This window comes from Leptonotus elevatus, chromosome 10 (assembly GCF_054856555.1).
Source record: "Leptonotus elevatus isolate MCC_2025b chromosome 10, RoL_Lele_1.0, whole genome shotgun sequence".
Taxonomy (NCBI): domain Eukaryota; kingdom Metazoa; phylum Chordata; class Actinopteri; order Syngnathiformes; family Syngnathidae; genus Leptonotus; species Leptonotus elevatus.
In genome coordinates, this window is record NC_141248.1 from 21,389,689 (window position 1) to 21,416,801 (window position 27,113).

Consider the following 27,113-nt stretch of genomic DNA (forward strand, 5'->3'; position numbering starts at 1 on the left):
TCTGCATGGCTGACAGAGCGGTTTTCTTTTTCAAACTATTGAAATGCATTTTCTATATGTATGTTTTTAATGTTTAAATTGATGCTTAGAGTGCATTATTAGTGTGCTGCTACCAACGTTAAAAATATGCTAACTCAATTTGGGCGTTATGATGACTTTACTCCATTACGGTATTTCATGCATATATTTATATTTACCTGCTTTGAAAAATAGAACGTTGCCATTATTTGGCGCATTGGTAATGTCTGTTTTTCCTGCTGAATGACTGTTCTGCCTTTCATCAGAAATAAACAAAAAGTCTTTCTTTAAAATTATCTGTCATTGCATATAAATTTTACGTATCAAGAAAAAGTACTCATGGTATTAGTTATTTGGTATCCGTATTGTTTTTTGTACTTTTTTTTTTTTTAATGGTTGAGCATGCAGCGGGTCACACTGACCTGTGAACAAATTTGATGTACCAAAAAAACAGGAGGGCAAATAAACTCACATAATGACTCAACACTAAAGAGCTTATAAACTCCATTATAAGAAGAAGACGCACGTTGTTGATGCTTATTATAAATCAAAAGTTGTTTACACATTTTCTGTTGCTCGTTGTTTTAGTTACCAGTAAGAGGTTCATGTCACATGTTGTGTGCATATGATATAAATGTGAATTTTCATTTGAGGAAAACACACACAAATAAAAGGCAAAAAGAGGACAGAGAGAGAAAGAACAGGGAATATATAATTTTTATGTGCATCTTTGCAAACAGGATATCACAAACAGGAAGAGAGGAGTGAGAGAGTCAGATAAGAAGGAAGGTAGACAAGTCTATGAAGAGAATGAAGATCATGCTGCAGAAGCGTGAAAGACAAAAGCTTCTCACGGGCTTCTTGGAACAGCGTCTTGCATTTGCTGTAGTGGCGTCAGCCTTGATTCTTTAAAGGAGACATACTGGGTGTTTTCTTCACAATTTCGAACTATGTCCAAAGTACTCCATCAGTCAAGAATGATAACTCACGAGGTGCCTATGGGTGTCTCAAATCTATTTACGCAACCTATTTTGAGGATGTTGTTATCTGTCATTCAAATGAGCCACTTGCTCCCCCCCCCCCATCCCCTCGACTGCGGGGTGTGACAAGAGTGGGAAGAAAGAAGTGTTTGTATTTTCCCGCGTGGTGGCAGCACTTCGTTATATAGCTGCAGAATTACGCTTGTCAATTTGTATTGCTACAGATCTTTACAAGCCCAGCTAGGTTTCAAAGTGGGAAAACTCGGGGTGGAGGCGGTATTATGTAAATTAGACCCACTTTAATGTCACAATCTAGCGATAATTCGGAACGTCTCTGTTACAGACACATTTTTGAAAATAGGCAGCTCGCGAAAGTTTCTCTTGTTGGTATAATTTTACACTTAATGTACTCACACACTTACTAGGTCATAATGTAATGTTCCCATAATGTGCATCTATTGGAGCCTCTGCTTTATTTCACATATACAGGGGTCCTGGGTTGGAAATTCATCTTATGTCACCACTAGGGGTGTCAAAATTAGTAAAGTAGTAAATTTTGAGTTAATTTAAAGTTCCTTTCACATCACACATTTTTTTAACGCGCGATTAATGATCGCCCCTTATTTGAAAAGCATGTGCTGGGGGAATTACAGACACGTCCATGTCAAAACTTTGCAGTAATAAATGTAGTAATAATGCATAGATTTGTGGAGACTGGGGTCAAGTTTAAATAAAAAAAATAAAAAAATGTGCTTCATGATTAGATAGCGCTTAACATGAAAAAAAAAAAGCACTGAGTTGTCACCAATGTCTTACTATGCAATCTAGTGGCAGAAAAATTACCTCAACACAAATCAATATCACACTCGATTTTTACCGTACAGTGCATCTTATTAATTTTAACTCAATTTTATGAAATTACTTTATCAATGACTAAAAGATGAAGCCTTATTTCTATTAGTTATTTTTTTTTCCATTTTTATGTTACAAAGAGTATGAAAACTATTTTATTGTACATTCTATTGTACATATTGAACAGATATAACATTTGCAATTAATCGTGAGTTAACTATTGAAGTCATGCAATTAATTACGATTAAGAATTTTAATCACCTGACAACCCTCGTAACCACTATAGGAATGGAACTCCACTATATACTGAAGCCAATTTTCCATAATATGTCCCCTTTAAAGCTAGTCAGTTTCATGTCAATGTTAAAGAGTATGTCTGACCATAGCATGCAAGGGTATTTTCTTTCTAATATTCCTCAATAAGGCTGGAATTAGTTCAATACAAATCATCATTTTGTCGGCCAAGCTTGCGTCTAATTCAGCGCTATGACTGTAATGAGGTGGTTAGTGCAAAGCCAAGTCATATGGTCCAGCCCCGGTTGAGCCCGCCGTGAAGCGCATACCTTTAGCTTTGACTGGATCTCGCGAGATTTTCTCCGGGCGAGAACCTGCAAGTGGCTAGAAACCTGCACAAAAGAATAGCGAGGAGGGAAGGAGGGAAAGTTGAGAGAAGACGAGAAAAAGAAGAAGAAGGGAAGAGAGACGCCGTAACCAAAAGAGGAAAGAGACGCCCAGTCAGTGTCGCCGGAGGGGCGGGGCAGGTTCCGTCACCTACCTTGATACCCGCCTGGTATTCACGAACTTTCTTCCGTGCTAACACCTGTATGTGACTAGACACCTATGGGGTGTGAGAGAGTTTTTGAGCACAAAAACACAACATGCATTAGGATGCATGCGCACACACACACACACACACACACGGGAAGCACAACCTTGAACCATTGTACAGTGGAACCTCTAAAGTCGGGCAATTCAAAGGTACAAGGCGAAATTTCAGTTCTTGTGAGACATTAGCCCAGTAAGCATTTACAGCAAGGATGGATTCCAATGCTTGGTTGAAGTGATACAATTCCCAGTATTTGCTCTCATGTGGAACGGCGTCGTGCGTCATGGCTGTGCAGATTGAAAAATATACATTGAATGGGACATTTTTCAATTGGAATCAGGTCTCTTGCAGATGTAGCTAAATGCAAATGGAGAGATCGGATGTGCCCCGTCAACAAACGTCAACAAAATACACCACAGTGATAGATAGATAGATAGATAACTAAAAGATTGTTCTAATAGCTTTCTTTAATCCTTGAATACAATTCTTCGCCTGTTGAACAACTGATCGACGCCGGCTCAGCTTTACAGGCATCTTCTTTTTATATTATTTCCATAGAACAATTCTCAAAACTCCTTGCTTACTGGTTTCGTTCGGCCCACGAGCGCCACACTCCAGCAGTGTTGATTTGTGCTGTGAACTTGCTCTGAGGTGATAACGCCGAAAATGTACAACTAATATGGTAGCTGAACTTGGCTTTGCAAAGTGCCAAAAATGGTACCGCCAAGTCAGCTGTCACACAATAGTCAGTAGAAAACATATCCAAAGTATATAATAACATTTTTCACTTTGAGAATATTAAAATGTGACTGTACAATTAATAATGCTTTAATGTTTCTGATCTTAGAGTTTCCACTGTACTTACAATGTAGCTTACACATTGAATATAACATATTAGGGGGGGAAAAAATCTAATTATTTTTAAATACAGAAATTAGAATAGTTTGCCTTCTATAAAGTACCTTCCTTTTTAATCACTTCATATCTGTACAATCTGAATCTGTACAGTCTATTACAGTGGTGCCTTGAGATACGAGATGTTATTCGGCTGATTTTTCGCTTAGACTTGTGAGCCAAAATTTGAAATACGAGCACTGTGTGGTGGTGCCAGTGAACTCATGTCAACTAATTTCACAGCAAGCAGCAGTTTGACAGAGAGTAGGTAAGTAACAATAACCACAATATCGTGATATTACGATATTAAAATTGCCACAATATCGTCGTCGTCATGCTACAATATTTAAAGCACGACATCTCCATTAAAAAAAAAAACGTTACTTTTCACCCGATTCAGCCCAGCATTATGAACTACATTGACAATGATACTTTATGCTGCTGAGCCAATAGTAACATATGCTGTGCATTGTTTACAAAATAATTTAAGATAGTGGAGGGAGGCGACCATACTAGCATGAAAATAGCAGAAAACTCAAGAGGTTGATATATATAATATTATGAGCTCTTTTTTTCGTTGTTATATATAGTGCCGTCACCACCACAATGTTGTGATAATTATCGTATTGTGAGGTGCATATCCTGATAATATCGAATTGTAACATTTTGGATATCGTTACATCCCTAACAGAGTGAACAATCCAAAAAGAGGCTTTAGGCTGTTTATTGTCACAGAGATAATTAGAAGTAGTTATTGGGATTTTGTTTTGCTTGAGATAAGTTTGCTTACTGTAGCTTAACGATAACAAACAATGCAAAACAACCGAGGCAGGCTAACGAATAGCACTGTTACAACCCTAAGTTAAAACAACGTTATCACAAACGCATGTACAGAGACAACAATAACAATTAACTAACTAACCAATTTACTAACAATACTCACAGACAAAAATATTCTTTATCCTCTACGAAGAATTACATATATTAGGGTAGGGTATATTAGCATTACATCGTGACGTTATCCCTAACCTGAAAAAAACTGACGTGAGAATAAAGACAATTATGATGCTATTACTAAAAAGGTCATTTTGCATCCCCGGCGGTGTTTCATGTTGGTGTGTTAATAGAAAAATCCCACATTTATAATCCATTAGAGGTGTTAAACACTCAAACAACACTTGAAACTATTTACCTGTTTCCTAGTGCGAGTCTTCCCTGTCCTCAGTTTGATGTACCGCGCTATCAATTCATTGCGACCTGCATGGAGAAAAATGCAAAAGAGTTAACAAGATACGAAAACATGACAAAAGCCAACACCGGACAGAAGGTGGCGCTGTCGTTTCGACCTTTCCCAGCGCCAGTGTTGCCACAGCGACATTGTTACTTTACTGATTGCTTGGTTTAAGAGTAACTTAGTTACTTTGCTTGATTTTAAAAGTATTAGATGCTGAATATGAATTAATCATCAGGTATTAAAATTGGACGTCGGCAAGCAGTTTCTCACCTCAATGTGTGCGAGCTAATTACCAGAGAGAAAACAGAACAGACATAACATACACTTGCCACATTCTGCACAAACTGTTTGCGTGTCTATTTTGGGTACGTGTGGTTCTCCTTATGTTTCTGGTGGATGAGAAGGGCTAAAATCATGATCATGTTGGCTTGGAGAAAGAAAAAAAAAACATTGCAAGTCAAGCAAACTGGTTTTCTGTGCCTTCAAAGCAGGCCAAAGTTAGATATACACTTACTGATAATCAATAAAAAATTATCCTGAGTGATTATCCAGTGGTGTGAGTTATGTTAAGAAAGTTTTCACTCTAGTTAGGCCTCTTAAGAATATTACTAATCTTTCTTCATTTTTGTATTTTCTGGCAGTTCAGATGCCCTGTGGCCAGGGGTGTGGCCAAGGTTTTAGATGAAGCTATTTTATGAGCTAATTATCATCTTCACAGTGGCCAAAGAACTAAAATGAGCAAACTGGCTGGTTGAAGTAAAAACACTATGACAGTAAAGCACAAGTCATTCACTGCCAGCCGTTTTCAAAGCAGTTCTTTTTTACTTGTACTTGAGTGATTTTTTTGATGACTACTTTTTACTTTTACTTGAGTAATATTATTTTGAAGTAACGCTACTCTTAATGAGTACAATTTTTGGCTACTCTACCCACCTCTGATGCTATCACATAATGAGAAATGCCATAGGCGGGCTAACAACTAGCATCAGTGTCACAGTGTTATAACCCCTCGAACCAATGGAATTTTGACCGCAAAAGTGGAGCAACACATGTAGACAGACAATAAGAATACTTGTGTAGCCCTATATGTGGCCGCCAGGTGGCCGAGGTCCGCACACCAGAAGGAGCAACACAATGTCCACTAAACTGCAATTTTTAAAAACTCTTTACAGTCTTCTAACTTATTTCCTTACTGTCTGTATTTATAATTTATATGGATATTATAGTGATATTTTCAGTCTAAAATAATTTGGTATCTACTAGTGTGTAGTGCGCTTAATTAACTCCACAACAACTCTCCATGCAGACACATAACAGGAAAGGTGTCCTGATTTTTCACCCACTTTTTTAGCACTCGGCCTCCAGAGGGCCCCGCGTCTCGCAGTGACCATAAAAGTACAGCAGGGCCCGCGCGGAACTGCCTGCCCGATACCCAACAAGCACCGCCCCTTTTCCGCCCGGGGCCAAAGGATGGCCACGCCCGCTCCGGCGCCTCCGCATTCCTCGCATTCCTCCGAGCCTGACACATCTGTGCGAGCCAGTCTGATTGGCCCGGGCCTGCAAACACAGTTGGAGCTCGGCCGGCCGCACACATACACACATATACACTTTCAGCAGCCCGGGGAGGCGAGGGGGTTACATCAGGGGTTACGGTTGGGGTGAGGGCCACGGGTCCGCTGGGGTGGAAGGTTGACGGTTGACGGGGGAAGAGGGCAAGGGGGCAAAAGGGGCAGCTGATGCTGTAACTCTTGGAGGCAACACAAAGCCATCAGTGTCTCTGCCAACAACTGCCACCTGGCCGCAGAGGAGGAGAATGTGGGGAAGATGGGGGAAGGCAGCCCACCCCCCGCCAAAACAACACCATTGTGTGACCCGGCATGGAGCAGGCGGCAACACCTGCTGCTGACCGTCCCAGTAGAGGATGGCAGTGGCAGAACAATGCCAAGCCCACCAACTGTCACCCTCAATCTCGTCAGCTAAAAGACTTCCAAACCACTAAATTTTGCTACGGGTTGCATAAATGTCTCATTGCACGCCTTTGGGAGTGAAAAAAATAGCCACAAAAGGTTTCATTAAAAGCTGACGATATATACGCTGTTCAAATTTAACCTTGCAAGATGAATTCTCGCGGTATTTGTGAGTTCACAAACTCCAGAGAATACATCCTGTACCACTCCCGCTGATACGTTTGCAGCCAAACCAATCAGGCGCTTCTTGCATTTTTATCTGGTAAGGATGTTCGTGCTTTCCGTCCCCAGCTCCAGAGACGGAAAATGACATTTTCATCCGTTGCGTTGATTGGTCAAAACAAACGTGCAATATGCTGCATCGTCCAGTCAGCTCGAAGTACTGGGTGTATGCCACGGAGAAGGCGGGACTTCCGACTTTCTGGTTTTCACACATCAGCTTTGTTTTCATTTTCTGTTTGCGACGCGTGGGCCGCGTCCCAGTTCGTGCGCTTCCTCCTTTGTGCCACTCGGTTGCGCGTTCCCGTCGACGGATGCGAGTGTGTAGTTGTCCAAAGCATTTCAGAGAGTTGAGACGCCCTGCGCGCTACTGCCGATGGGCGGGTTGGCCGGAGCGCGCGATTGGGGGGCGCAGGAGTGGGGGTGTGAGTGTTGGAACGCGGCCGTCAGTGGCCGGAAACGACGCTGATGTGTGAAACCCGGATGTCGGAAGTCCGTGGCATCTACCCAGTTGTACAGCAAGCCCCTCCTTTCCCAAACAGATCTGCCGAGTGAAGTCCCAGATTGATAATGTGAAGAACTCCCTCGAGTGAATCACAATTATCAGTCTGGCTTGCGAGGTTAGTTCAAATTTAGAAATGTTCAAAAGTGACAGTGTAATAGAGGTTAGCATGTCTGTCTCACAATTCTGAGGTTCAGAGTTGAAATTTTGGCTGCAGCCTTTCTGTTTCGGTTTCCTTCTGCATTCCAAAAACAATAGATTAAATTGCCTGAATTCTATGCAATTGGCGACCAATCAAGGAACAAAGGACATTCACACTATAATTGTCATTACAGTAATTTTATAAAGGATAAGATGCATTTTCAGCTATTTTTTTCTTTTTAAGCACATTTTTGTTTTTATTTTATTTCGTTAAAAATATTTTTTCAAGTTTAGTTTTAGTTATTTTGTCAGTTTACATATAGTGTGACAACCTTACCAGGCACTCAACATGCAGGTTGGCTAACTGCTAGCCTTAGCTCACGATCGCACACTGTACACTCTCATTCATTGGCTCCCACGTCACTCACCAGTCCAAACACTCAAAGTCGTAAATATTATAGTGTGGAATGTGAGGATGGCAACCTCAAGTGGACAACAATAGTACCTGCGCCTAAAATGGACATTTTGTTGTTTAATAATGCAAAATCAATTTGTATCTAATTGGTAGACTAATCGATTTCAGGGGTGTTAATTGTGGATTTTTTATATTCACGACAGTGCTAGTCCCTGAAACGAAGAGAGAGATGAGAGGAAAACCAAATCAATTTTAAGATATCTTCTCTAGACCCCCAAAAAAAGAAAAAAATAACTATTCTTGGATTCACACCAATCTTTTATGTGTTTTTACTTGGCCCACGTACTATCAACACCTCCACAAAGTTCTGTGGAAATAAAGTTGCTTGAGCAGTTAAGCAATTCTGTAAACTAAATTCCAATTAAAACACAATGTCCTCAGTGGAGGTAATTATGGGAATCCTCTCCAAAAAGAAGCGTGTATCTCAATTGAGGAGTACAAACAGTACAAGGAGGTAATCATGAACGATTCACACCTAGTGCAGTCAGAACAACAAGCGAGTCGGACTGGTTCTATGAGTAATTTTCACCAGAACACTGTTGTGTGGGGGCGGCGGCTGCACGGCGGGAATAAACGCACAGGGGTGCTGCTTCCGTGTCTTTTTGTGATCCCCTCGACATCCCCCTCAGACTGCCGCAGCCTCTTTTCCTGACAGGCCGCGCCCCCCGTCAGCCTCTTTTTTTTTTTTTTCAACCGCACCACCGCTGGAATTTTCCACTTCCATGCTAAAATAGTCAGCAAAAAGGTAATCTCTTTTCACGCTACGTAACAGCCACTCTCTCGAGCCCACCACTGCGACTCTCCTCTCTCATAACATTGAGGTAATCCTAAATTGCTAGCATACTGCTCTGCAATGACTGAAAACATTCCTAACATCTCATCGAGGGGTTGACAGGGAAGCACCCGGCATGCACCGTCATCAACATGCACATGCACGGGCGCCAGTTTTGTGCACACAGACCTTTGCACACCTTTCATAAAAATAAAAAAAAACATCAAAAGTGATACATGCTTCTCTCAAGCACTAATAGATGTCCTTTTTTTTGTGCTACCCAGAGTGCATTGCAGCAATGACAGCTGCACGGCTAAGTGTTTGGAAGGGGGTTAGTGTGTGTGCGTATTTGCTTGACGCACCTGTCGGGGCCCAAAAAAACACAGGTGAGCGACAAATCAGCGCAGCCTCGAAGAAAAACAAGACAGGTGACATTTTTTAATACGCCAACACACACACACTTGCTGCGTAAAATTGTGTGACGACAGGAATGAATGCGTCCAAGTGTTTTCCCTTTACTAATCTTTGAAATATGTGCGACGGCCACAAAGGAAGTGATATTTCATGGCCATAAATCATTTGATTTGAAAAAAGAACGTAACAACAATACTTGGAAATGTCGATTCAGCAAAGTCTTCTTAGCCTAGCTTCAAGAATGTCTCGCCGTCTATAACTAATAACTAAGAGGATGTTTGTTTGAATGCCACTTCCTGTTTACATTTAGCAATAAACCCCCGAGAGTTCCGGAGAGATTTCGCCAGGAATCCACCCACAAAATAAAATCTGTTGTAACCAGTTATTCCTAAAATGTTTTTAATGTGCGCCTCACGAAAAGGCACATAATTGCCTCATATCAATCAAAAATGCTTTGAATACAGTACTTTGCGGAACAATTCCTGTTTATCGATAAATCCAAGAAAGTTCCCAATACATTTTGTGTAATCCACCAGCACCTAAATTTAAAGTTTTTGACAATAATGTATATGCAACCCTATTTGTCTAAATATGTTATTCTGTTTAATATTGCGTTAGGGGAATATGAGTTAAGCAGCAAAATCCAGCCATTGTATCCATCTCGGGGTGCGGCCATTTTGCCACTTGCTGTTGACTGAAGGTGACATCAACGTTGCTCAGGTAACAACCAATCAAAGCACAGCTTCAGAAAACAGGTGAGCTGTGAATGGTCGTTGTCTGAGCCTGAGCAACAGTGACGTCATCTTCACTCGACAGCAAGTGGCAAAATGGCCGCCCCCTGAGATGAATAAAAACGGCTGGATTTTGCCTCTTAACTCATGTTCCACAAATGTAATATTATTCAGAATGTCATGTTTAGACTAGTGAGGTCACATATAACATATTATTGTCAAGAAATGTTTACACTTGACTTCCACTTTAAAAACAGGCGAGGAAACCAGGTTGAAAGGATGCCCCTTGCGCTATTTTCAGGCTCAACAGAGAATTGGTCATATTGTGAAAAAAGCAACGTTATTATTAACACGTCTGACTTATTACAATGGAGAGTTGGGCTGCCACCCTGCCAACGTTATAGAAATGACTGGCGATGCTAGTGGGAAGTCTAGACGGCCGCGTGGAGCCGAAACGACATCTGTAGCCGGGCACGCTTGATAAGGCAATGGAAATTTGAAGGCTTTCCCACCGAGCAAAAGGAGTCTGGGCAGAATGTCTGGAATTCCCGATGGTCACGGATGACTAGCGCGCGTTTGGAGGCCGTCGGGAGAGAGTGAGACTGCAAAAAAAAAAGAAAAAGAAAACGGTAGTAGTTGTTAACATTCCCATAAGCTCACGTCACGGCAGCTTTAAGACGTCTGAGGTCAACTCCTTGAAAGGGGGTTTCATCTGGATGACTTGGTGTAAATGGGGGGCGCTACCAGGAGGGGGTCTTTGACAGTTTGTTGCTAGGGGGTACGATTTGTGAGCGCACCGCCTCTTTGTCAACGCACCATTGCACAATGTAGACACAACTGTATCCTGCTAAGCACGACTTGAAAGCTATTAAATCCGACGTAGGCAGGTTTGGGTTCATGCCAAAAGGTGACAACTTAAAAAAAAAACATGAAATAAAATAAGTCACAGTCAGCTGAATTTCCCCCAAAGTTAACTGGCATTTTTTCAGGAAACTTGTTGAATGTGCGACAAAGAAAAAAGATTTGAAGCAGAGTCAGCAGAAATGTCTACTGTGCCAAACAAAAGGCAACATGATGAACGACCTTGTCAAATCCAACCTTTGTGTTATGGTTAAGAAGCAGTATGGTGGGTTAGTGGTTAGCGCATCGGCCTACAGTTGTGAAGTTCATGGTCCAAAACTCAGCCCCGCCTTCCTGCTTGGAGTTTGTACCATATTTTCATATCAGTAGCTTACCGGGTCGCCATCTTTGGCCTTTTGTCTACTAGCCATCTTCCTAAATCTCAATTTTCAATGAAAGTAAGGAAAATGTTTTTTTGACCTTCAGGTTATTCTATGCATATTACAAGCGAATTTCCAGAAAATTTGCTGATGTTTAAAATTTTCCAGGCAGCATGGTGGACGTGTGCTTCAGTCGTTCCAGGTTCAAGTTTCTGTGCCAGCTTTGCATAAACACCCCCCTAGTTTTACAAATATAATACAGTTTAATACTAAAAATAATGTTAATAATGCTTGATCCATCCATATTTTTCTTTACCGCTTATCCTGTACAGGGTTACAAGAGAGCTGAGGCCAATTCCAGCTGACATCAAGCAAAAGCCAGAATACAACCTGGACTGGTCGCCAATCAATCACAGTACTAATAACAATAACATATTAGATTATAATCCAGTTTTGTCCAACCAAAAACCCACAAGGAATATGATCTCATTAGTAGAAAATCCACCCTAAAATGTTCTGTTGGACGTGATTGATGGCTTTTATGGTCGCATCGATTTCAACTTTTTGGGACTTGATGGACAATAATTAAAGGGCAGGAAAAAGATTTACAAAGCGCCACTGGAAGGGGTTGGAGGGATGCATTTCATTGGGGAAAATAACAGTTTCCAAAAACCAGAGAGAGGTTTGTTGAGGATAGGGCCTAAGTACAGGGCCCTGTACACTTCCAGTCAATCAACATTCGCCGCTGCTCAGCAAAATTTCCGACCTCAGAACGTCAGAGGAGATGAGAGAGGGTCATCGGAGTAACGCTTTTAATCTGCCACACCTGTGTGCCGTTTGTTCGGTGTGAGGACTTGCCAAAATGAATCCATCTGGAGCTCTGCGGGACATTAAGCACGCAACACCTGCAGTTTAATGAACACATTGCAGGAAACGGTTCTAGACAAGCATGAGTACGCGGCTTGTATTCCCACATCCTGATTTCCACTGTGATAATTCCACGTCAATGCCGTGAATCACATTCAGAACTCAAACTGCAGCAGCAGTAGAAAAAGAAGAAGAAAAGGGCAGGTGTAAATAAAGCAAAGTGATGCTCTCAGAACAGCAAAAACCTGCTCCAAGTGCTGGTGCGACCGGAAGAACCTGCCCCCGGGTCACAGTGCGACGTGCACAGACTTGTTGCATAGAGATGAGGGTGGAAAGTAAAACTGGCTCTCATATGGAAACTGCGACATGAGCGCCAGAGAAAGAACTCCTAAAAATGTGTTTCGGTTAGCACTATTCTATAGTGTTGTCATTATGGTTTGATTGCTCACAAATTCCAGTCTACTGTTTTGAATTACTTTAACATTTGCATTCTCTAGCAGAAATTTGAATATACTCTCCAGCACACTTTGCTAAGTGTATGTATGGTCACAAGCATTAACATTACGCCAAATTCAGATCCAATCCAATTTGAATCCAACGTTGACAATCCCATTGACATAAACAGCTACTTTGGTCTGTTAAATCCAGTTTGGACAAAATGTGCTATTAGCATGCAGGGTCAAAAACTGTAACATGAAATCAATTCAATCCACATTTGATCCAACTTGAAGATAACACTGACAAACCTATTTATTATGATCAGGAACTTAAATCTGTCTAATATAGACAATACTGTACATTTGTCTGATTTGGACAAATGTTGCCATGTGTAATGAGTGCCAGAAGCGCTAACCTTAAACAAAATTCAATCCAGTTCTAATCTGATTTCAATCCAATACTGACAATACCATTCATCATGATCAGGGACTTAAACGTGTGGAATCTTAACTGATTTGGGGGGAAAAAATGTCATGCATTTTCAGACGTGAACCAAAATTGAATCCAGACATGATCCAATTTGAATTTAACAAAGACTACCCCATTTCATGACATGATTGGACCTTTACATCGCTCTTAAAACTTCGTAAATCTTTGCAGTAAAAAAATGATCGTATATTTGCTATGTGAATGCAGATTGAAAACTGAGCTGTCAAACTAAATCCCATCTGGACCTGATCCAGACACTTGGTAACAATTCAACAAATGACTTGCCTTGTGGCTACATTGCTCGTCATACAGTCGACTTACCGTACATCTTGCCCTCGTCCGACAGGATGATTTTTCTCCGGCCGCAGGGTGGGTAGATGGCGAGAGCCTCCTGAAAACTTTGTTCGATATCCGGGCTCCACACCCCCTCGGCGTCGCCGTCGATGGCTTTGTCCTCATTGTCCCCGCCGTCCAGCCCATCTTCTGGGCTTCCGTTGGCACTCCAATCGTGGGACGCAATGGTGGCGGCTCCCCCTGGGCCCGACCCCGAGCCCCAATATGAAAGGATCGATTGGAGAGCTGTAAAAACAACAACAACAACAAAAAGACACACTTAGTTTTAACTACATTTTAAAAGAAAAAAAAGGAAAGGTTTTGCGTGATTTCCACAAAGCCTAATGAAAGTTCTCATTTATTTATTTACAGAGGCAGACCTCAAAAGAAAATGCTAATGCAAGAACACATGGTCCCAAGATGTTGCGACGTAAGAGATGTTAACAAGAGACACGCAACATAAAAACTGAGATGATGGCAGCCTAAAACAAATATGCAGCCTCCACACAAAAACACCTGAAAGTACAATGAAAATGATTTCTCATGTGCATGGAGGCTCAGAAATACTTACAATAAACCAAATTCAATTCAATGCAGCTATGATCAACTTCCAGCACTGACAATCCCATTAATCACGATCAGGCACTTACATCACTGCCAAACCAATGATCTGATTTAACCCAAATGCATGTCCTCAGAGTCAGAGTCAGAAATTGTAACATGAAACCAAATTCAGTTCAGATCGAGTCCAATTGAAATGCAAGACTGACAATCCCATTTAATATGCTAAGGAAGGAAAATATCTGTTATGTTGCCTGATATTATTATCATAATCACAAAATGTGCAGAATGTATTCTGGGTCTAAAATTGCAACATTAAACCAAAGTGAATCCAGATCTGATCCAATTTGAACCCAACACTAACTCTCCCAATTAACATGCTCAAGCATGTACCGGTAAACGTCTGTTAAATCATATGTTTCAGTCAATCAAATCACTGAAACATCAACAACAACATAAAACCAAATTCATTCCAGACCAGATCCAATTTCAATTTAACCCTGACAAGCTTATTTAACACGACCAAGGACACAAATCTAAGCAAAGTTTATCCAATTGAACTATGTGTATGCAGGGTAAGATGCTGTAACATGAAACCAAATTCAAGCCAGATCTGAACCAATTTGGTATCGTCCATGTTGGATGTATTTAACATAATCAGGTAGAATTTGCTTCACTGTATGTATGCAGGGTCAGAAAAGTTAATCTTAAAACATATTCAGTCTATATATAATCCAACAAGTCAAGTACAAAGTACAAGGATGATTTGTGCTTGTTAGCATACTGCATACATTCTATACAGTACATTCTATACTGGAATGCCAGCGATGACACCATAAGAAACAATTTCTTCAGATTTTTCTGTCTTTGCATTGAATGAGTAAAAATAAATTCAAGATAGACCATGAAATGAACTTTAAAGGGCTCACTAATCAGGACTGGCCTCGGAGAATGTCTGTGGTCTCGAAACTGTAGGAACTGTGTCTCAATGCGGTCGGATTGCGGCTGACGGCGAGCAGAAATCCAAAGTGTTTTTCAAGATGCCTCCGCAGCCTCACATTGTCTCCCAGATGGAAGTCTATGAAGTAACCACGAGCCTCCCTCCCCCCCGGGAGATTCTTCTACTTTAGTGTTCGTGCAGATGCAGATGGGTGGGAGGGATGTATAAGAAATGATCAATGTTTCTCGTAATGATATTTGGTCGCAATATAAACGCGATTTATCCTTGTGCAAAACGTCATGCTAGAAAATAATCTCATTTGCACGGGGTTATTTATTTACATGGAAAGCATCCATCCAGCCATCCATTTTCTTTTGTGCTTGTCATCATTAGGGTTGCGGGTAAACTGGAACCTAACCCAGCTGACTTTGGGCAAGAGGCGGGGTACACCCTGGAGTAGTCGGCAGGCCATTGCAGGCATACTGTATATAGACAAACAAGAATTCACACTAATTTTCACAGCTATGGACAATTTAGTTTCAGTGGACCTTGCTTTTGTAGTGTGGGAGGAAGCTGAGTAGCTGGGGGGAACCCATGCAAACACAGCTACAACATGAAGCCATTCCACACAGAAAGCCAGAGCTGAGACTCAAAACCAGAATCTCAAAACTGTAAGGCCTACGTGCTTACTGCTTGACAATGAGAAATGAAAAATTATTTGATGATTTACGCCACACTACTTAATCCTGATTCATCTTGATACTGTATAAGCACTATAAAGGTTGTTCAACAAAATAAACAGGATCCAGTCATGTAAGCTCAAATGGAACTGAACTGTCTTTTGGGACGGGGAAAAAATATATAAATTCATCAAATCTAAGGAACATTCAGCTCATTTTAAGATCTCAAACACTGTCATAAATGTTGAGTGTGATCCAAATAAATGTGTTCTGCAGCAGACATTAAATCCTACACATCCACTTGGTTCCCGCCGGTGGGATATAAAAATCCCTGTCTGCATTCAATCACATTTGCAGGCTTTAAAAAAGCAGAACAACAGAACAGGTGGTGGCACTATAACCCACAACAGCAAGCCGCAGAAGCCAATCAGAAGCCTGAAAAAAGTCGCTTCCGGGAATAGGCACCGTAGCAGGAATCAAGGAAAGTACAAACGGTGTAGATGTGGACGGTTAGCAAAGTAGGGCTAGACCTTAATACAGGGGGTGCTTCGTTTACACCAGTCTGGAGTTATGTATGACATTTGATGTCCCCCCCCCCCTCATGTAATGATAGTTTTATACCAATGGCCTAGAAGTGTTCTCGATCCAAAATGTTTATTGAACTAAGAATATGTAACAGATTACAAGAAGGTTATTGCCGGTTTTTTTTTAAATGTTTGATCGGTTTATACCACATTGAAGTGATTTTCATAAACATATTTACCGTAATTATGAATTTAATCAATCGATTCTGTCGTAAACCAAGGCTCCTTTTCGAATAATATAAGGTTGACAAAACAAACACAAATTATAGAAACAATAGAGTAATTAGACAACACAACCTGACAAGGGTCATGATCACGAAGCCTATACTTGATGACTTGAGGTGAGAGAGGTCCATCCTGAACTGGTCACCAATCGCAAGGCACATATAGACAAACAACCATTCACACACAATAAATAATGAAACCATATTTGATATGTGGGTTAGGAAGCCTCATTACACACGCACAGATTCAATCCCAGAACCTCTCGACTGTTGGAGAAAAAAAAAACTCTTTGCCTGCGCAATAAAATATATAAATTTTAACAACTTCTTTAATTGCATTTGTTGCAAATTGAATTTTGGAATTTTGCTAGTAGGCGAAATTGATTTATTTGCAAGGAGATGATTTATTTTGCTCTCGAGTGACACAGCGGCATTCGGTCGCACACTACGCCGAACACGATATGCTCGAACCCCTGTCGAGAGTTTGACAAATCGCCCTGCGTCAGGCTGCTAATTTTAACAGGCGAGGCCTCGGCGAAGGCAGACCCTTGACAGCGTTAGAACTCAACACTGCAAACTGAGCTTGCCCAAGAGACGCTCATGCGATGCATCGCCGGAGGATACGGTGGGTATTTGCTGTGAGGCTTTGGTAATAATAATAATAATAATAAAAGTGGCAAGTAGAGGGTGGGGCAGCTAGAAGATGTCCCCCACTAAGAGAGTAGCAGTAGGAAGAACAACATGCAGATGTGAGGGCACGGCGAGCTTGTTGCAGTGAAGTGCTTCGGCCAGAGTGCAGCTTGAATTCCAGACATGTCCTTATTAAGAAAGGGCTGTGAGTGCTCACTGTTTTTCCTCCTGCCTCCCTTGTGTCAAACCGACGCCCCCGACCCAGACTCCCCCCTTTTCCCTTTGCAACCTCCCCACCCAGCGTTGGGAACGTCTCTACCCAAATAAGGACAGGAGACCAGTGGAAGGGAGGAGTGGGGTGGTTGTGGCTCGGCCTGGTAGTTGGCTGGTTTGTAGGGAGAGCGAAGGGGTGAACCAGGAGGGGAGGGGGCTAACGGGGGTTTGTTGGCGGGGGGGGTGTTGTCCAATTTTGGCTTCCACTTTGGGGTTTGGAAAACAGAGGGACTGTTTGAACTGGAACGCAACATCAGCACAGTGAAGGAGGTGGGGGCATTGGAAGTGGAGCTACAATTTGTTTCAGTGCATCTTCTGGTTTTATGTCTCGTCATTTCCAACAAGCGCATAAAAGAAGACATGATTAGGATGCACCGATACCACTTTTCTTTAAGCCGTGGACATGTATGAGTTACATTTAAGTACCAATACCGATGCTTGATGATAACGACATTACGTCTTGCAATTTGGGAAAATGTGTTTAATTTTAACCAGATGTTGCATTACATTTCACTATCACTATGTAGCCGGCAACACAAGGTATTTCAGTTATGCGGTGTCAAAGCTTGGACACTAGGGGGCACTATGTATAAGAAGTGCAGTCGGCCTCACTGTAAGTATGTGTGAAGAACCCTGCTTGTTATTCTCCTTGAGACAGAGATGGCAAATCCAGATCCAGAAAGTAAAAACCCTGCCACAGTGTGGCTTTAGCCTCTTGTGCTAGCTAGCTAGCTCCCTAGCAGGTGAACAAGCACCCGAGGAGCTAGCTAGGGAGCTAGCTTGCTAGCACAAGAGGCTAAAGCCACACTGTGGCAGGCTAGCTCGCTTCCCTAGCAGGTAAACAAGCACCCGGGGAGCTAGCTAGAGAGCTAGCTAGCTCCCCGGGTGCTTGTTTACCTGCTTTTACTTTCTGGACCTGGATTTGCCACCTCTGCCTTTAGACTGCAAACTAGTGAGACTGAATCAACAGCACCTCTGCTGGTTGTGAGCAAGTATCAAAGGCCCCTGAAAAGGTGATTAAAAATTAACACAAATTGCTAAACTGAAGAAGAAAAAAACCCCTGAAAATTAGGACTTTATTTTTCATTGGTTAAAGAGAAACAGACAATATCAGGCAACATAACACTGTACCTATAAACTTGAAAACCAAAAATCCCCACTATGTGACGAGATGACACACAATGAAACACTCAAACTTGACACACAACTCACAGATCACTCCTCCCACTTTCTGGGAGTCAGGCCACGGGACGCCCAGACCGACATGTAAGAAAATTCCAATGTGCAGCAGGAATGTAAATAGCGCTGCTGCATGCGCACGTTCATTCAAACGCCGCCATTCATGGACCACGCACTCATTCCTTCTTTCCTATGCATGTTCTCAGCACCCGACCACGACCATCTCACTACTTCCTGTTCTCGCCAATCGGATTACTTCAGCCGCGAGTCCCACTGGCGACCGGCCTGAGTTTATTGCTGTTTCCTTTCTTTGGGGAGAGGATTTTGTGAGTGTTGAAATATGCCACTGAAATCCAGCCTTTACTAATGAGTCACTCGCATGGCTGCTGGGTCACATGGAGGAAAGCAGCTGGTAAAGCAGGAAAAATGGATTCCGTTGCAGGGAATTTGTACCGCACGGGAAATGACGAGAAAACAAGTTATTTTATACATTTTCCTAGAAAGGACAACAGAGCAGGTTTTTTTTCTTTTATCTTGCCAAAACAATGAGGCTATTATTTTCAAACGTGAGACAAGATGGCTGAGGCAGCAGAGTTCAAGGGTGATGTCACAGTGTTGATCGGACTGGTCCACACACAATCACATTGCACATTAATATTCATTAATGTATGTACACATAGAAAATAAATCAACAATGTAAATAGCCGTTATAACGTACCATTATAGCATACAAATCTGTATATGCCTAAACTTGACCTACTTTTCTGTTTCTCATAATTGACTTGACAAGCCGAGAATCACCCCCAACCTTAATCATTCACTCGCAAATATAAGACCACCAACTGTATGGATCTGTTGGCCCTTATAGTTATATTTGTCAAGTGCATTTGTCAGTGGAAACGGCTGACAAATACACTTGACGAATATATTTGCCGGTGGTAGTAAATTGTTGTAATCTCCTACGTTAGAGTGCAACTCTTGATGTTGTGGAGTAAACATTTTGATTGGCGAGTATGTTTGAACGTATTTAAATACATTCGAACATACTCACAAATAGTGCCGTCACTATCAGATATTTCTAGAATCGATTAATCTAGCGATTATTTAATCGATTTATCAACTAATCGGATTCATTTTAATTTTGCATTAAAGTGTATTATGAAAGCATGTTTTTACTTGATTACTGTTAACCAGTGATTGGTTGTTATTTCGTACTTCATATTTGTGTAGCGATTTTTAATAAAAGGGAATTGATTTTGTACTATGTTATCGCCGGTTCGGTCATTGTTTTCCAAAGTAAAAAACGATGTTTGTAAATGTCTAATTGTGATTAAACACAGATGATAATAAAACGTCTTCTTTCATGAAGGAGTAGAGAAGTGTTGATATGCTAAAATCTGAGGATTTGGACAATTTCACATCCAAACGATTACTCAATTATTAAAATAGCTGTTGATAAATTTTATAAGCGATTACTTGTCGATTAATCAATTCATTTTGACAGCTCTACTTACAAATACATTGAAACTACTCGCAAATATGTTTCAACGTACAGGACGTCCTCGTTTTACGTCGTTCCGACTTTATGGCGCCCGTCTTTTTCGTTATATTTTAACAAGTAAAAAAAAAAAAAATTAACAAGTGGAAAGTATGTGCTGCTTTGTTTAGGTTTGAAATGTATCTTGTGAGGATAGTCCTGGAACTTTCCCTAAACCTCTCATGAGCTGTTAATGGATGGAGTTACTATTAATTGGTGTAATATTTAGCTATGTGAATGGGCTAGAATAAGCACGTCATAAAAAATGTGGTGGGTTTCACAAGTGTCCTTCTTAGTCACCAACACCCTGACTCACTTTCCCTTTATACAAACACATATTGTAAACACATTTCCAACAATACAATCGTGTTTGTCAGTTTGGGTCTTTTCATTTGATATTGTCTTTAAACCTAAACGTTTGGTCTCCACACGCAAAACCGCAAGCTCTGCTGTAGTGTTGAAGGCTGCACAAAGATGTAGAGTAAGCGATTTCGGTCTGTACGAGAGACCTCCACACCGCCGCCGCGCCTTTGCACGACATCACACGCACACACACACCCACACACACACACACGCACGCACACACGCTTGACAGGGGAAACAACAGGACTTGGCAGCCGAAAGGAGCAGCTGCTCTCAAAGGTCGTATTACAGGAGAAAGAAAACATTTTAGCTTGCTGCTCTGTGACAAGAACATGGCTTTAGCCCCTTCTTCACGCCATTTAAAGGATTTTTTCCCCTCCGTGTTCTCCACGTCATCCCTTGCAAAATAATATGCCAAAATTGGAGCCACGCTGCCCTCCTGCCCCTCCTAAGTGTGTGCTTGGCCCTAATAAATTTGCTTCGGCTCCTCCAATAACTTCCTCCTACTTCCTATCTGGCGCAGAGCTCAGGAAACAATCAGAGTTGAGAGTGAGAGAGCACACACACACACGCACACACACGCACAACCCCTCGTCAAATCAAACATTTGCACTGTGATACCAGCTGAGAGAAAAACAATAGAGTTGAGAGTAAAGGCTCACTCATTTACCGTGTGGAAATAACATTGCCACACATTTTGCTCGCATTTGTCAAAATATCGCCTTTCACAGATACATTTAGCTAAATTGCCAAATCACGGCCAAAACGGAAGCTACAGCATTTACCAGCCCATGGCGGAATATAGCCACAACTGTGTACGCTTCAGCACAGTAACACGGCATACCGCCATGACATTATTAGATGGCGCAACTAGCATCGGTTGTGATGGCTGCTTTTAAACACAAACGGGGCAGCAGAAGTGTCAGGTGTGCAACTCTGAGATAACCGGGTACCAAACACCTCCAACGGTTTGTTTGTTGACGCTAACTTTTACTACTCACACAGCGAATGTTTTGCAAGTAGCCTGTGTCGTGTAGCTTATGTATGAACAGTGGAGTAGTACAACCACTGGTTGTAAACAAATACACGAGACTCCAACGCAGGTTTCCAGTGAAGGCGTTTCCTGCGTAAAAAGCAGGGACGCATGCGCCCTATCGAGAAAACCACAAACAGCCCTTGGGCTACTCGTTCGCCGCAGAATCCTCTCTAATGCCTTTAATAAATCTGAAACATATATTTCCTCAACATGCCTGCTCCAACTGTGTCTTGTGTGACAGTCATCTGACCGTAGTGAGCAAAACCGTGAATAAAATATTCATAGAACAAATGGGTGTCAACGCAACAGGAGAGGAGAAGTAAGTAGGGAAAAATCCCAGCTTTTACAGGCAGTGTAAAGGGGAACCAGAGTTTGTCCGTCAAGGGTAACGAACACTGACTTTGATCACCTTCCAATCGTCATCCGCCACGTGAGAATTAATCGTTAATCCATCTGGAAAGGAAAGACTGACAAGCAGCGAGCCAGACTTGCTGCTGCTGTTCTTTCTTTTCTTCTTCTTCTTTTTTTTTTACTCCTTGAAAGCCTGAATCAGCATATTTTAGGAGAATAAAAAAATCGGAAACTTTCCAGAGAATGTAGCGGAGGGAAACCAATCTCGCCTGGATTGGTCATTTTGTGGCGAGGCGCGGTTACAAGTCATAATCTGTGAACGCTCCGGGACATGCACGGCCTTGCAGCCAGTGGATTCAACTCAACATATAAATTGTGGCGTAAAAAAAAAAAAAAAAAAAAAAAGCGATTAAACGCCGCCAAGGCTCATGGCTTTGATTGCGAGGGGGGGGGGGGTAGGAGGGCAATGAAAGGGGATTTTCAACATGGGAACTCTGAGCCAACTTCATTGCACACTTAATGTGGGCCTATTCATAACAGGCCTACCATTCGGACAATTGCGCACTGTTATAATAAGAGCAACTAAAATTAATACCTCTGAGCCGCAGAGGGAGATCCTCCCCCAACCCAAACAGCCTGAACGAGGGGATTAAAGTGGTTTCACATGAGTGCCCTTGGGTCACCAGAACTAGAGTGTGACACACTGCAAGTTTATGTATGCGTGTGTAGCCCACAATGCTTATCACAGTAGCCCGTACACTTGTAACCTCGTAGCCAGTTATTTCCCTTCTTCCTCTTTTTTTTTTTTAAGGGTACTTTCATGTGGAACGACACTCGAAGGGTCGGGCAAGGCGAACGCCGTCAAAAACAAAGGCGACAGTGTTCCCGACACTCCCCTGGATCGCTTCAATAAATTATCTGGGAAACGCTCATCATGGTCTGGTGGAAATGTAAACCTGTGCTACGTATTACTGTCCAGACAATGGCGGTGGACTGGACGCTATATTTGACAAATATTGCAGTATAATTTCTACATCAACAGTGGGAGAAATAAATATATGATCCCCTGATGAATTGGCTCACTTTTTATGGTTGCTTTATTGATTTTCGTAATAGCCAAAATATTGGGTTTAAAAGTACTCGGCCATAATTGTTTCTCCCACAGATTGGCTCGTGTGGACAATCAACCAATTACCACTATTCCCGATCTTAACTGGATATGTATATCAAGCACACCTGTTTCAGGTTTCTGACCTGCCAATCTCTACACCGCCATGGTTCAAAACGAAAGCGGCAACAAATGATGTCAGGGACAATACTGTTGACCTTGCACAAGCCTGGAATGGGTTTCAAAACTAACAGCAAAATGTTTGTTGAGAAGAAGACAACAACTGGTGGCATTATTCACTAGTGGAAGACACAAACAAGATTTTGCCCGGCGTTGTAAAGATGATCATGGGAAAGGCTAAGGGAGTAGCCTCAAAGTACACGACAAGAACTTGCTAATGATCTGAAGGCAGAGAACTCAGTCGCCAAGTAAACAGTTGGAAACACACACAGCGTAACGGACTCCAGTGTTCACGTGTACAGGCCCGCCTCAAATTAGCCACTAGCCAGTGAACATATAAATGACGCTGCGGTCAGATGAGACCAAAGTTGAACTACGTGGCATCAACTCAAACTGTTGTGTTTGGGGGATAAAAAACATGAGTATGACACAAAAAAAGCATTTCAGCCTCCCCCGATAAACATCTGACCCCCAAGTGAACTTTTCTACCTACTTTTCAAATAAAATACAAAATCTGCATACTATTATGAGTAGAGATAGGCCGAGGAGGTTTTTTCAAAGCCGATACTGATGGCGATTATTAGTAGTCAAGAAGGCCGATAACCGATATTTAGAGCCGATATTCATTTTCAGTAAAACAAATTAATAAAAAAAGATGAGGGAGATATCAAAATTTTGGGAAATACAAATGCCAATCAAGACTCTGTTGTAATGTCTTAAAGCATGTTTATCGAACAATTATTCAGACTTCTCAAAATGTAGAAGGTTTTATTTTTTTTATCTTAAAAAATAGACAATCCTTTTAAATTTCTAAAAAAAAAATGTTCAGGGAGCTGCCAAGGTAATCAGTACGTCTTAAAAAGTTCAATGGAAACTTAAGCCCTTAGCTCTCTATAGTTTTCTACAGTAAATCATTTTTTCCCAAAATTTTAAAATACCTAAAATCCTAAACTTTCACATTTCTTTGTTTTAATGTCAAACAAAAACAAAAGGTTGAAAAGGTTCCCAGGATCAGCAACATCACATAAAGTTAACTGAACAATTAAATAAATAGTACTCTGAGATTAAAATGGTTTTGGATTTACCTTTTATCTGCCGTCAGATTTAAAAAAAATTGGCTGATACCAATATTCGTCAAAATGCTCAATATTGTCGCCGATAATTGGCCTGGGTATATCTCTAATTATGAGAATGTAGCAAATCCACGGCTGACTATTCCCCCACCGGAAAAAAAAAAAAGTCCATTAATTAGACATACCACTGACATAAAATTATGTCATTAAAAAAAAAAAAGTTGTTTCAAGCAGCTAAATTTTCACACCAGTTGCACACTCCACGTTTTTGTATAAAATCCGTGTGACTTAGAGGTCGAGTTCACAATAACTTTATCAAAAAATTTTTTAAACAAGCTGCGTTGATCAATTTACAGTAAAAAACAACAACAACAAGGTGAGCACGATCATGGGAGGCAAGTTGTGGTTTTACATACAAAGTACTAACTTGTAACATATTATCTTAAATCCAGAGCCCTGCAATAAACAATTCCAAATAAATCTTGCATTCAACTTAATGGGACTATTTGGAGGCTACACTTTGACACAACGAGGCAATCAATTATCATGGATATAAAAGCAAACAATAAGGATCCAATTCTATTATTGTTCTTTTATAGTCATGTTTCCACTAGTTCCAGTGCATAAAGTTTCAAATAAAATCCTACTAAATAACCGCAAAGGGTGGATTGTTGCATTGCACTCTATTCAAGGTTATTTTGGAGGCTGTAATATAATAATATAACCACGGTATTATACAACATTAGCCTCATGGCCGAGTTATATTTGTGTGCGTTTTGGTGGTTGAGCGCGCAGCATTGAGGCTCAGCATGTATAGCACAATCTGGCCTTTTCGGCACCGTGTCCATCAAACCGCATATTGTGCCGCGTAATTGTCATTAATGTCCTTCTGCCGAGAGCCTTGCGCTTCTCTGTGAAGCCCGCTGTGTGTGCTCATCACAAACACACACACACACACACACACACACACACACACACACACACACACACACACACACAAGTGGTATTTGTTCCAGGCTGGCTCGACAGAAGGACAAGTGTCCACCATTTGGGCCGTGCGGCCACTTCTGGCCCTGCTGCTAAAAAGGCAAAAGCAAGCTGCGTGCAAATGGGGGGGGGGGGGGGGGCAGCGCTCATTAAAGCCCTTCTCCTACGGGTTTTTACGCAAAAGGGTGAAGCCGCCGCTGACAAACGGTTGACAGCCCCAGCGTCCAAAACAAACAAACAAAAGGACGCACTAGAGGCTCTCAATTCCACGAGATCGAAATGAGATGCTTTCGAAAACGTGCTCTCTGAGCAGCTGATAAACATCCTGAAGGAACACAGCTGGGGATGGCAAGGAAGGAGGGGACAGCAAAAAAAAAAAAAAAAAAAAAAAAGGCAAACAGACACTTCAAGAGGATAAAAACTCCCAAGTAATCTAATTGACCTCAATGACACGGCCTGAGTTGAAAAACCTTCCCTTCGCACAAGCTAAATCCGCAGCGATTGAGAGGCCCGATACATTCTGCTTAAGAACAATGGAGAGAATCTGTCGGAGCAGCAAAATGCGTAATCCCTTCCAGATTTTCCCTCCCCGACAGCATCTATTATAAAGCATCTCTTTGGCGTGTCACGTTTTACCCAAGACAACAATGTTTGGCTCGGCTTGTTTGCATTTAAGAACATCACTTCCACATGTTGCCTATCGGGACGAACAGGCTCGAACGGCAGCTTGCCACTAAGAAGTTCACACGCATCATACATGCGCCCATTTCAAGCGACTTAGCGCATTTAAAAAAAACGTGCGCGACCCCACACATGACGAAATAAAGAACTGCTCGTGCTGTACTTTGGTGTTGTACCAAGAGCGACCTGTGAGAGGCAGCACTGTGCCACAGATTGTCAAAAGCTACACAGAGGAAGAAAAGAAAAGAAACTAGACGAAGTACAATTTCTGTATAAATTGCGTGTTAGGTGAATTCATGTGCTTATGAAGTCAATTAAGAGATAAATGACTAAAGTACTCAAATGTGGTCCACAATGCACTTTACCAACTGTGCCACTGAGCAGTATCAAGACAGGTGGTCACGATAAGTTGTATGTATGGAAGTGGGCGTGGAAAGTGGGAATTTCAATGTCTGTCCCATTGAAAATGAATGTGGAAAAGTTGATATTTAATGTTAAATTGTGCGAATACTATAAGTAATGTGAATGCTTCAGCATTCCCACAAATAGAAAAATAATGTTAAAAAAAAAAGTGAGACAGCAGAATAAAATGCATGTAAATAACAGCATAAGTGTTTTTTTTATACAATCAGCAAACCAACTAAGTAAAAATGACAAGGTGACAAGATAATTTGTTTGCAACAATGAGGCACCCAAACCGAAACATTAACAGGTTCTTCTGCTCATCCGCTGCCAACCTGACAGACTGCATTCTATCGTTTGAGTCAAACCTGTGATTTCAGCTGCAAACGAAGAAAAAAAAAAAAAAAGTAGCATCCGGGCTAAACATTTGATTGGTGTCAAAAGTCAACAACGCAAAAAGCAACAAGTTGCTATAGGTTGAAGCGGCAGTTTCTTGTTATATAATTAGCTTGAGTACTTGTCAATGGGTGGTACCCTCAAACGTGTCTACTTTTGCACGCTTGGCCCTTAAACATTTTTGACACTTTTACAGCTTGGGAGCACACAAGTACCAATTTTGCCATGGGAAAAAAAATGTACAAGCAGTTATGCTGGGGCACAATAATTAGCACTATGCAATAACATTAGAGATATATATAGATAGATAGTCCCCTTTTAAATGATCAAGCACTTACACCTCTATTAAATCTTAATTAAATTTAAAAAAAAAAAAGATTAAATATTCAGCATTACATGCTGTAACATGAAACCAAATTCAACACGAATCTGATCCAATTTTGCTTTTAACACCGACAATGCCATTTAACATGATCAGGCACATAACAGTCTGTTCAATATTATCCGTTTAGGTCGGACAAAGTCTGAGTTTTACGATTTGTAACTTCAAAACCAA

The 27,113-nt window shown here is 41.4% G+C and overlaps 1 protein-coding gene across 9 annotated transcripts in view; it reads right to left on the reverse strand.

The window, feature by feature from the left end:
* The window catches only part of tead3b (TEA domain family member 3 b), a 39,378-nt gene that overhangs the window by 10,577 nt on the left and 1,688 nt on the right, over positions 1-27,113 (reverse strand). For 5 of the 9 annotated variants that reach the window (XM_086086983.1, XM_086086984.1, XM_086086985.1 and 2 more), the window contains 4 exons: positions 13,361-13,618; positions 4,763-4,827; positions 2,626-2,688; positions 2,414-2,476 (listed from right to left, as the gene is read on the reverse strand). In XM_086086983.1, coding sequence (XP_085943109.1) covers positions 2,414-2,476; positions 2,626-2,688; positions 4,763-4,827; positions 13,361-13,367 — 198 coding nt within the window. In that variant the 5' untranslated portion in view covers positions 13,368-13,618. The remainder of the gene's footprint in view (positions 1-2,413; positions 2,477-2,625; positions 2,689-4,762; positions 4,828-13,360; positions 13,619-27,113) is intronic. The other 4 variants (XM_086086990.1, XM_086086987.1, XM_086086988.1 and 1 more) reach the window with 2 other exon arrangements.